We start from the raw sequence: 13,060 nt of genomic DNA, 5'->3' as shown, positions 1-13,060 counted from the left end.
TCTTGTCTTATTGTTTAATTGGAAAACAATGTTACAATAAAAGTTATAGTAAACCCTGTGACAAGTTGTCACAATCAATCTGCAAGATGGTTTACTGATAGGGAATGTGTAACATGAAGAGAAATCTACATTCAGGAAACACTTGCACATGACCAAAAAAAAAGTGTGACAGTTCTGAACACTGATTCAAAATCGAAACACATCCAGGAATATACAAGGGCACCATTGGTGGTATGCTGTGTTGGTTGGGGCATGAGTAGTTACATGACTGACATTCATCAGGTCACGTAGACATAGTCAGGGTGTTTTTCCTCTTGGAGTCCCGCCTGGGGAACGGCACAAAGCTCTTCACCTCTTTGAAACATAACCCTAAGGGCAAAAAGAGAAAACCATTTGTTTTTTTTGCATGTGAAACTTATCCAAACTGAAAAAAATAATTTAAACAGAAAGCCATTAAAAATATACTGCATGACGTTTTTGTCATCAATTATTAATTACCACATTAACAGAAGCCCTGTGACAGAATGTTTGTGTGGTCAGTCCTCCAACATGGCCGGCATGATAAACACTTGCAAAGAAAAGATGCACTTTGTGCAGTGGTAAAGCATTTGAATGACTTGACAATGATGCTTTCCCACTGTTTATATATACTGTTTATTCAAAAAAAAAAAGGACGAGTTTATAACCTCCTGTTTATATCTTTCTCATATAACAACAAAAAGATTGTGTGCAAGACCTTTATTCTGAGAGAGGACCATAACCAAACAAGCCAATCACACACAAATACTGCGATATGTGAATGTTATTTACAGAAGTAGTGTATAAATGTAATTTATCCACACTGTTTTCTCCATAACAGTCATCTGCACATTGATTATATCATGGCAATTTTCTTTCTAATTGATACGGATTATTGCTTTTCACTTACTCTTCCATTCATCAAGGGACAATGTGGCGTTGTCATGGCTGTCGTCGTATGACGCAGGCTCAGGAAAGTCATCTGGGTCTCTTAGGCTGTCGAAGTACGGGTGCTCCAGAGCCAGTTCGGCAGTGGGCCTCTCGTCTCCATCCAGAACCAGCATCTTCTCCAGCAGGTCAATACCTGCAAACGGTCAGTGGTGCAGAATAATGTGACAATTTGACTTCAAAACTATAAATGTATAAAACATATTTATTCACAGTAGCCATGAGGGAGGAGACTGTTAGGAGATACAATTCTGTTTACAGTACAAATTAAATGTAAAATAAACCCTTTTTAAAAAAAAAAATCAGCTGCTGCCAAAGACTTAAGACACCTTTCTCCTGTTCTACCTGACACTGATTGTTTAGGACAGTCATTGCTTTCATAGACAGGGTACAGGGTGAATCATTAGGGTGTAACATAAATCAAAGACGGAAAGCTGCAGGATTGACATTATACTGCAAGCGAATGAATCAGATGATTAATAACAAACAGAGGACAGCCCTGATTGCTGTAGACTAGACTATACTCGTACTAGTTCAATCTAAAGCGTGATTAAAAAATGTTAAAATAAACAGGTGTGGACCAGTTTACTTTAGGAGAACCTGCTTAGGCCGAACTCACCCTTTTCGCTGGCTCTGGGGAACAACGTTGAGAAGTCTTTTCTGGGATAGCGAGGAAGGCCTTTAACATAAGTTTTTGCCTGTTTTTTTTAGAGAGAAAAGAAAAAAACATTGAGCTCAATCAAGACAAGATGAACATAACAGACATATTCTGATGATATATTTATGTAAGGGTGTCACTGTGATGTATGTAGAGCTGATAAAATAAGGAAAAAGGCATTCATCAAAAGTTTATGTGCAAAATTGAATGCTTCAGTCAGCGCTAATGAAGATGTTTCTGTGAAATTGAAATAATCATCCAATCATTCCACTTTGCTGAAGTAACAGAAATGCTATATTTGAAGCTAAAAGTGCCAAGACGCTTAATTAAACCATGAAGGACTTTCATCAATTATCTGTCCAAATAATGTTACACAATACTGAGCCATGAGAGAGATTATCATAAGAGATTGGGGTGTTATGATATGTAAGGGTGAAATTTTCTATCGGAAAAAGAAGAAAGAATTCACTGCTTACAAAGATAAAAATATCCATTGAAGCTTTTGATGTGCAGGAATCAAAAGAAATGAATACATAAGAAAACGTATGACTGATTGGTAAAGAACCATGTTAAAGTGTGACCTTTATATCCTATCTCCCAGCTGGCAAAGCTTTTAGAATGGCAATGGCAACATCTCCAGTATGTTGTTATTGTTGGATGTAATGTATAATACAACCTCTAAGGGCTGCTAGTGGGACTGTTGTTGCTAATGTTATTTTCATGGGATTCATGGGTAGATTTAGTGTACTGTGGTCCAAATGATGATATTTTCACTCTAACTCTGGGAGTAATAACCACATACTTTGGATTTATCCGGTTTCTTTTTAAAATTGCAGTAAAACATGGTGAATATTAGCAGCTGATTGCAGTGATCTCTTAACTCATCTCAGTCACACTGCAGTTTAATGACATACACCTGTTGTTTGTCTTACCTCTGGACTGTCCAGCTTCTGTACGAACTCTGGTCCAGGCACTCCTGTCACTTTCATGATCTGAGTCAGCTGGTCCATGTCTGGTAGTAAAGGGGCTAGAATTAAAGATTTTTAAACATGTCCTGGTGGTTCATTAAGCAATACTCCAAAGCAGTTCAAAGTAGGGTTGCCAAGAAACTGAGAGCCACAGTGACGCTTTAAATCAGTCAAGTGCATTAGGTCCAAAAAATAACTTAAAAAGCAAATATAAAACATGCAGAAATAGTGTGTAATATAGTGCAACTAAAGCAGCCTGCTGTTGCTGCATGTAATAAACTATAATTGCCTTTTGTGTTCCATTTTGTACTGTGTTTAAAGTGCCTCTCATCAAATAAAAATGTCACTGTTTAGTCAAGTGGCTTTCAATCTCCTTTTATTATTACAGTGATCGGATGAAGTGATATTTAAACCTTAAATGTGGTCATTTAAGAGCCAAACAGTACATTTGCATTTTTGTATACTGGAACCTATGTCATTATTTTGTATTACACAGGCTTCAAAAGTTAGAAGACACGGCTGATGAAAGGATACAGTCTTTCCCTTTGAAAAGGGTTTTTCCATTGATCATTTCTGCCATGATACAGCCTACAGACCAGATGTCCACTAGAATAAACACAAAAGGAAAAAAGCATCAGTGAGAATCCAAGAAGCATACACATCCCTAAGAGTGTTTTAAGTTGAGCTCAGTGCACTAAAAATGAGGAAAGGAGGCATTTATATGCCAGAGCAAAGTTCCTGATTCATGATGGAGAGAAGAGCCTACTGTGCTGTTTATGTCAGAGGATACTTGGTGAGTGATACCATCCAATGAAAGATGTAAACATGCCAGACTTGCTTTCTGTGCTAAATTCCATTCTGTAGATGTTGTTTACAAAATGAAAAATCACTATCTCCTAAATCCTGGGAAACTCTGTTTCATAGCAGTGACAGCTTTGTGATTGTGTCTCAGCACTATCAAGCTACTGTCAGACCCATCTGTGTCAACTGCAAACAGATTAAGGGGGAAAAAAAGATTTATTGTAAGAAAGACATGCCATGTAACTTGAAATGTGTTTCCTGCACCTGCAACAGTATTATAAAAAGTGCTGACCCATAAAGTACCACACAAGCCACCGCTAAAAGAAGAATTCTGGAGTTAGGATGTTTTCAGATGACAAACACCAAACAGTTACAGTTACAGCACCGACAGGAATATGTAACAGCTACGATTGTCTTGCCAGTCTGGGTGTAGTGCATCCAGTTCAGAATGACCTCAGGCGCCCGGTACCAACGGGTCACCACGTAGCCCGTCATCTCAGCGTCAGTACTGCGAGCCAGTCCGAAGTCCAGGATCTGCACGGACGGCAAAGAACCTGATCACAACATGGAACATGAACACTGAGTAGAAAAGTGTGGGCATTGTGTAAACATGTAGACTGTTTCTCCTTCTCTCTTCCTCTCTCTCCCTCTCAAACCCAACAGGTCGAGGCAGATGGCCACCCACTTAGAGCCCTGTTCTGCCTGAGGTTTCTTCTCGTTAAAAGGGAGTTTTTCCACCGCCACTGTCGCCAAGTGCTTGCTCATGTGGGAATGTTGGGTACAGTCTAGACCTGCTCTGTATGTAAAATGCCTTGAGATGACTTTTGTTGTGACTTGGCGCTCTATAAATAAAGATTGATAATATTCTCCATAATAATGTTTGAATATTGATATTTTTACATCCTCAGTGACATTACCTGTAGTACTTGTGTTTCTAGATTTTCTGACCCACATTTAAGTTAATAAGCAACATCTGTCTTATTGGGAGCCCCCCTGGGGTCACAGGGTAGGAAGAGAAAATTGATGTGTAAATCCATGCCCTTGGATTCACAATCTGTGCACATGAATTGTGAATCCGAGGGCACGATTTGAAAATTCCTAATTATTAAATCCCCAGTGAATTTGACTGTTTCAGTCCTCTGATGCAATTTTATACAATAAAGTTTATTGTTAAACTCTAAAATATCATGCCTCTATTATATATCTTCATAATCTCCACATTTGAGGGATTTTAAAAAAAGAAAATGTGTTTATATATATATATTCTATATATATATATATATAAAAGATTATTAGTCAATATATCAATATCAGATTTTTTTAGTCCTTATTATCAGTATCGGTCAGGCTCTATTTGAAACAAAAACAGCTGTGAGTAAATCCATTTACTGTATGCTGTTTATCCTGTAGTGCATTCTGTCTCTCCATTACATTCTGTATCCACTAATCCTATCACTTTGCTGCTGAAGCAACCTCATCATTTAAGTTTTGTCATGTTTTTCAAGTGGAATCTTTAGAAGAACAAACCTTCAGTTCACAGTCTTGGTTCACAGCCAAGTTTCCAGGCTTAAGATCCTGTAAGAGAAAATGAGCTGAGTGATGGTTATTTATTGCACATAGTGATTAACATCTGCGCAGTATCAAAACTGGGGCTGTGAAGTGCTTTGGTGCTTGTAGTTCCTGTGGTCTAACATGGCTCGGCTGTCTCAGTGTGGGGTTTCTTTTAACAGAGATGCAGCGGTGTGACTCAAATTTAAGATGAACGTTAGACACACTGAACCATTTCTGTACAGTCATTCACAAAAGACTGTTACATAATGTATTGGACTATTACTCAGTGTGAATAGCACCTTCACTGCTTCAGGAATTTCCAATTTAATAGCAGGGTAACAATTAAACAGAGGGTTCCTGGCCATGCTTTCTTTAGTTTATTGCCAGGTGTCGGATAAATTGTCAAAACAATGATTTATAATAATAATAATGATAATAACAATGTCATGTTTGGCAGCATGAGTCTGTATAGACGGTACCACAGAAAGGCTTTTGGGGTTCCAAGAGAAATAAAAAGCAAATATCTGCCTGATATAAAAGTGTTGTAATTATCCAACCCTACTTTGCTTATTACACACACACACACTCGCAGATCATGCCACAGGTGCTTAAGGGTGTGGCTTAAACATCTCTAGACACGCATGCAGACATCAGAGAGGATTGAACTCATCCTACCTGTTGGGGCAGGGTTTGATCTGACTCAATAACAATGATAAATTAAGTCAACTTTCTCATGTGTTTCTGTTGTACGGGAAGAAGTGCACATTTATAATCTGAGCCAGAGTAGCGCACAGAACAAAGCACACACCAGTTTCTCAATAATGTCCTGTTAAGGTAAATATATCATAGGTAAGAAATTCACCCAAAATACATTCAGTTTTCACCTAAGCTCTTAAGACTCTACTTTGACATTTTGACTTGTACTTACCCTGTGGATGATTCCAGCCTTGTGAATGTACTGCAGAAAGGTAGAGAGAGAGAAGGTAGCAGATATTAGCATTTATTTATTGTATTACATATAATATACTTAATTTCCAGACACCATTTGTTTTTAACAGCAATAAAGTTCATTCAAATTTAAACCAAATTACTTAGAGGGATGACAATTCATTATATTTTCATAAAGTACATTAATCTATGCTTCTTTACTTTATTCAAATACCTTGGATTGTTTCTAATATTTATAATTATATGTATACTGAATGCATGTATTCAAAATGCAGTTATTGTAAGATATATTAAAATTCAGTATAATTCTGGCATGGTGGTGGATTGGAATGCATTTATTAAAGTTGAATACTATACTATACTATAATAATATACACACACTGAAATACTAATGTACTTCTAATGCTCCATGATAAAATTGAAACTTTCTTCCGCAGCTCACCCTGAGTCCGCAGAGCATCTGATACACGAGAAACTGAACTTTGTCTTCTGATAGATGACCTCGAACCTTTGACAGGTCAGTAAACATGTAAGGCATTACCAGGTAGCTGAGAAAAAGAGAAGCAGGGAGAGGAAGAGCAGGTAAAAGGATCAATGGAAAGATACTCAGACAGGCAGGAAGATGATTACTTTAGCTGAGTAGTCCAAGCATCATAGGAAGCTTCACTGACTAACTAATGCACAAGAAGACACTTTCCTAAGTCATCCAATTGTTATTTTCCACACGCTGTTAATGCTGTTATCCATCCCTTTTCATACCGTCATTGAGGGGATTAGAGCCTTTGTGTTTATGTAACTTCCATGTTTATTCTGTATAACCTGCAATAATGTATTCCTCTTTATTGTAATCTCTGAATTTGCTGCTGCAGCACCCAGTGTAATCAAGGATATTCTCAAACTACAACTTTCTATGCTATGCTATACAACTACTGAATGGTAAATGGCTAAATAAAGTTTTGTCAGTTCTCTGCTCTGTTTCTTTGAAACTTATGGGAGAGACCAGTAAGAACATGACATAGAACCAGTTTTAAAACAAGTTTCTTCACTGAAAAGTACTAGTATCTGTTCTTCAACCACATATTTATATTTTTTGTATAAAAATCAACAATGCACAGGAGTGAATCCTTATTACTGCTAACTTCAACACCCTGGTTAGTTGCTTACATTATCACCTATTCTTGATAAGTTTATTTTATCATCTAAAGTTCTTTTATCAAGACCTTAACTTCTGACAGATTTTTAGATTTTAGTCTCTGCATAAAATGTATTTATATATTGATGCATCATTAATTACTGCATCACTCTGCATCATATTATTCTTTACCTCAAACCCTGTAGCATACACTATATGGCCAAAAGTATGTGGAAAATCCTGTTTGGAGCTTTTATTCATGGTCTGGGCTAGATCCCTTGGTTACAGATAACAGGAACCGTAATGCTACAGCATACAATGGTTTTCAGACAATAATGCTTCCACCTTTGTAGCAACACTTTCGTGTAAGTCCTTTACTTTTTTAACAACACAATACCTCTGTGCACAAAGCCAGGTCCACAGAGAAATGGTTTTCAGAGTTTGGTATATAAAGAACTTGACTGGTCTGCACAGTGATCTGGCCTCAACTCCATCCAACATCTTTGGGATGAATCTGAACACCGACTTAGAGCTCGCCCTTATTGGCCAACATTGGTGGCTGACCTCAATAGGCTGAATGGGAGTAAATCCCTGCAGCCAGGTCTTAAAATCTTGTTGAGAGCCTTCTTAGGAGAATGTGGGCTCTTATAGCAGTATGTTGATGCCCATGGTTTGGAATGACATGCCAACATTCACATGTGTGTGTAATATTTCAGCGTCCACATAATTTTGGTCATAGTATGAGTACGACATGACAGATAGACCTTGCTTCGTACATTTCCACATTTTTCATCACATACCCATACGTTAAGCAAATGACCCAATACATCTCCATACTTGTACAGACTTTCAACATTATGAGGGCAGGATGCATATCAGACCATAACTGGTAAAGCGAAGAAAGTAGCTTCAAGTCTGAGAAGGGGAATCAATGCTGAAGTGCTTTAAATCTACAGTTTCTAATGGTCAGCAGGGGGCGACTCCACTGGCTCCAAAAATGAGTGGTTGTACGGAAGTCTATGAGAAAATGATCCTGCTTCTCACTTGATTAATTACCTCAGTAAACACTTTCATAATGAGTTTTTGGTCTTAATCGCTAGTTTTAAGTTTTCTTCAATACATTGTGATGTTCATTTTGTGAATTATGGTCCCATCTAAAGTAAAATAGACGATATGATGAACTGTTTTTAGTTCGTGAAAGAAAATTAAATTGTAACAGTTTTTAAGTACCTTTTGTTTTAGTGGTTTTAAGCTTGTTTTTCACTAGCTAAAATTAGCGTAAGCATTATCACAGTTAACCATAGACTGTAAATGCACTATGCTAACCAAGCTAGCAGTTAGCTCTAGGGTTAGCTCCACCCTCTCGTCTAAATATGGTAACTTTTGGCTCCAAAAAACAAAGATGGCGACAGTCAAATTTCCAAACTCAAGGCTTCAAAACAACAATCCACAAACCAATTGGTGACGTCACAGTGATTGCATCTAGTCTATGAATAAAACCGACCTAACAGACCTCAATAAATGTATGAACGGAGTTATCAAATATGCTCCTGTCAGAAAGGTGAGAATGTAGGCTAAATACGATTTGCTCTCATCACTCTGGAGACTGACCTACTGTTCAACCTGAAAAACAGAAAATAATCCCTGTCCCCAATGGCTCTGCAGTCTTGTAGGCTGTGTTCCTACAGGTGAATGCTAAACCTGCAGATCATCAGAGGTGCTGCTTGCCTCTGCCTGAGGGGGCTTTTTAATAAGCCGAAGAATACTCACAAGTCCTGAAAGTCATCAAGGCCCGAGGCAGGTGTAAACACATCAAGAAGTCCTATCACCTGTTTGGAATGAAAGAGTTAGGTTACGAATACAGAGATATGGGAGCAGAGTTGTGTGGTTCATATTAATTCATCCTAACATTTACAGCATAGTGTCATGTCTGAAATGCACAATGGTTATACAGTTTAAAGGGTGTAAAAAACAACAGTCTGTTAAAGGAAGTAGTGGATGTGTGTGGGTTAAAAAGTACTCACATTTTCATGCTTCATGTGTTTGAGCAGTCTGAGTTCCCGGTAGGCCCTCTTAGCAAAGATTTCTGACTGGAAGGGCCTGTGGAGCTTCTTGATGGCCACTTTCTCTTTATTCTTCTCATTTGTTACTGAACTGTAAAGATATAACAAGTAAGCTTTGCAGTCTGAGCAGACATGTGCCGTCTAGTTTCACAATGATTTATCTTTTTTTTCTCTCTTTTGAAGTCATAACTGTAAGAAAATGACAGGATGGTCTATTTTGAGGGTTTCACATTCACTAAGAACTCAAACAATTTACTCATATGCAACAGCAAAGATGTTCTAAGATGGAGGTACTGTATGTGAAACTCATTGTCATGCTGAGTGGGGGTCTGTGGTTTTATTGAGTATGAACATAAAAAATGTTTGGCAACGGGTGACGTGCATGATTGCAGTGATCTGCAGGGCACCGAATCGTAGGAGGGAAGGCTTGTTAGGCTATTTGGAGCCACATCCACCAACACATATTACACATATCATTTTTGCATAATGTTTTAGATGACGCTGATGAACTAATGTAGTAATTACAGTCAGTTACATGCAGTAGCCAGACAAAGAAGTGCCACAAGTATGCTGTACTGTATTCTCACACATGCAGTAGTTATGAAACTGCAGATTATGTTTATGTTTAACATTTCCTTGGTTGCACAAGATGGTTTATGAGAGATGTGCAGTTTGGTGGTGGTGGTGGTGGTGGTGGCGTGATTGCAGTTCATCGGGTGGTGCGTCTTTTAAAGGTCAGACATTATAAGCTTCAACAGACCATATTGTAACTACTCCCACACCATAAATGCTTAAAACCCTGGCAACAATAATCAGCCAATCTCTGCAGCTCTGACGAAAAGAGGCATCTTCCTCTTTTCCTGAAAAAGCTTAGTATAACATCTCATATTATGTCATCCAGCATCTGCGCAGAGACATTACAATCTTACACCATTCATGGTTCATTCATGTTATATAGTGTGGGTGATGAAATTTTAGTCATAAAGTAGAGTTTGACTGTGACCGACCAGTGTGGGTGTGGTCTGTCTCAGTAATGAGATAAAAGCTCAACTGTGGCAGGGCTCCAAGGTCATTTCCTTGATATTATTTGGGGAATTTGAGAGGATTTAATAATATGATGAGGAGTTTATATTCTATAATTACACACATACTACACATGTTGGGTTTTTAAGGCTGATAATGGATATATTTCATGTTAAATATCCCATAATTTCACTTCTCGAATCAAATTAAACTAAACGGAATTTAGTATTCTCCTTGAGATTTACACACAAATTAGACTAATGTGGGAAGATTAAATGTTACACATCAGTAAGCGAAATGTTTTTTTTAATACTACTGGAGTGTAGTAAAACAAATTACAGAGTTTAGTTGGTAGCTTGTAAAAAGTCTCTTAGGTCTGTGGAGCTCTGCTGGGGGAACTTTGACTCACTTCAATATTTCTAAATCCTGGCTACAGCCCCAAGTGCTGCTTACAAATCCAAGAGTGTTTGTATGATGGCAGAGCTGTCTTCTTTATGTCAACTGCAGACACATATTTCAACTTCTGATCCCATCTGAATTTTATGGGCCTCCTTTTCAGAGGACATTTTCAATTTTTTTACATACTCTAATGGGATATAAGCAAGCATAATTCAGTATGTCTCACATCACCAATGTCCTGTATCATATATCACCAAACTTGCAGCAGTACAGGAACTAAACACTGATTTTACTTATGCAGTCAGATGGATAAACAACATGGCAGCTGTAAAACAAAAGTGTTAAAGCATGCTGCCACTGACTTGTATATCCTAAAATAGCTTAATCCCAGTTCTCGGCTAGATATCTTTTTACATGTAGGCACACACAATAGGCAAAAATAAACAATATAATACATATGTAAGTATTATGTAATATACACATGACCTATATCTATGGCTTCTACTGTGTATGTACAGTAGCTTGTATGTGCATATAAAAAATGAAAGTGGCCATCTTTACAACTGACATTTTAACTAAGTTACATCTGCACTATTACCATACAGATAAATGCATAGATGGTAAGTGTCATGATGAGGTTCCCCGTGTTGACATATACTGTCATTAGGTGACAGTGTTATGAACTTGTGATTGATTTAGCTGTCTGCGATGTTGACAGTGTGTTGGTGTAGATTACAGGATATAAATCGGGGCCCACTTCAGGCTACTAATGTAGCTAACGTTAATCAGTGCTGGGTTGATATTCACACACACACACACACACGCACACACACACACACACACACGGTCCAGGCAGTCCCAGCTACGACACACACACTTGATGCAGCTTCCAGTAAATGAGACTTACCACACAGAGCCGTACGCTCCGGTCCCAATCTGACGGAGCCGTGTGTATTTCTCCGGGACTTCCCACACCGTGCTGTTGATCTCCTCACGGTGGAAATGTGCCTGAACCTCCATGATGAAGAGGAGCAGGCGACGCCAGAGGAAAAAAACACACACTTCTCCTCCCCTATACTATACGCCTGTCACTTCTAGGACGGTGAAGTAAAACACTTCTCCGATACCAAACACAATGTATCCCACGTACGACTTCCGTTACGGGTTTTCAAAATAACGTCCTTAAAACGTTATTTGCGTGGGAGTGAACTCAAAGTGCACACGTTTCGAGATGTTTTTGCCCTGGTCCGACTCCTGTCGACTTAATATATTGGTCTTGCATTATGACATTTCTGGGTTGAAATAGTGATCTATCCAATCAGAGCTGCAGGGGGACTAACACTTAGACAGGGGCTGGTCTAAGGTGCCCATGTTCATGAAAGTTAATTATTACATTTTGGTCCTCTGAAAAGTCTTTTTCAGAGTCTGGTTGTGTTTAAAGACCCTCTAGGTGTACTGTAACCCCCCCCGCCGCCGCCGTAAACCAATAAGATATCAGTTTGGAAAAGAGACAGCATTTTATTTTAAGGTATAGGTGGACAAGAGAGGATGTCTTAATATTAAGGTTTTAGTTTAAATTGTAATTTATGCTCACTAGTGCAGGATAATGTCACCCTTTAAGATATTAGTTTTACAGGAAATAGAAGTCATGTGAGGTCATTTCATTGGGACTTTAATTTTAAGACATTTTAAGGAAAATTTCATTCTTCATGAAACAGAACTTTATTTTGGAGGCAGTAGTTCCGGTGTGACGTGTCCCCTGTGAGCTTGTTATAACAGCACAGTGAGCTGCAGTCACTCTGTTAAGTGTAGATAACGTGTAAAGCAGCCTGGAGGACTATACTCAACATGTTGTCTCGTAGTCTTCCTAATTCGTAGAAAAACACTTCAGCACAAAAAGCTTAATCCACCGTGTGGAAAACAACCAAATGGTATAAACACTGTTCAAATCATCAGATCCCAGTGTGAAAAATCTAACAGCTTGCCTGCTGAAACATGTCAATATGACTCGATTTTGCTCCCGCCCACACATAGTAGGTGTAACTTGTCATGAATAATTGCTGTACATTGCCAGAAGTTAATGAATCATGACAGCCTTCTGCAAGACATTCACATTTACAGACATGGACAAAAAAAAACATGTATACTAAGCCCACTGATTTTGACTTTGTACACAAACATAGGTTTATTCTCAAAATAATAAATGAGCCATCTCTATGAACCCTTTTTCAGTTATGACATGAAAAAAACTACATTAAAAAAAGACTAATGTCATTCTTAGCATTGGGTACAAGCACTAAACATTTGTGTAAATCATCAGTTCCTTTTGACTGCAAGGAAACCCACAAGCCTGTCCACATACTTGTGCTGCTCCATTGGCAGTCGATAACAGACTGACCTTGTACGTTCACTGTTTGTGTTTTTCTTCCCATCTGGATGAGCATGCTGTTACATGACACAGAGTAGCTCTCTTTTAACACAGCTTTATCATTTTCCACTGAATTTCTGGGGAGCTGTGAATTTGTCTGGGTCATAACAGGCTCCAAATCAA

The 13,060-nt window shown here is 38.3% G+C and overlaps 1 protein-coding gene across 1 annotated transcript; it reads right to left on the bottom strand.

Annotated features, from left to right (window-relative positions):
• Nucleotides 1–11,668, bottom strand: mapk13 (mitogen-activated protein kinase 13). Its single transcript, XM_062426813.1, has 12 exons — nt 11,417–11,668; nt 9,049–9,178; nt 8,795–8,853; nt 6,335–6,440; nt 5,873–5,902; nt 4,921–4,968; nt 3,813–3,927; nt 3,127–3,198; nt 2,557–2,636; nt 1,586–1,664; nt 929–1,102; nt 1–369 (listed from the first exon to the last, which is right to left on the bottom strand). The coding sequence occupies exons 1-12, from the start codon at nt 11,527–11,529 to the stop codon at nt 284–286; spliced, it is 1,092 nt and encodes a 363-aa protein (XP_062282797.1). The 5' UTR covers nt 11,530–11,668; the 3' UTR covers nt 1–283.
• Nucleotides 11,669–13,060: the final 1,392 nt, after the last annotated feature.

Source organism: Scomber scombrus, chromosome 10 (genome assembly GCF_963691925.1).
Source record: "Scomber scombrus chromosome 10, fScoSco1.1, whole genome shotgun sequence".
Lineage (NCBI taxonomy): Eukaryota > Metazoa > Chordata > Actinopteri > Scombriformes > Scombridae > Scomber > Scomber scombrus.
The sequence above is the reverse complement of the archived record's forward strand: the minus strand, read 5'-3'. Positions and strand labels throughout refer to the sequence as shown.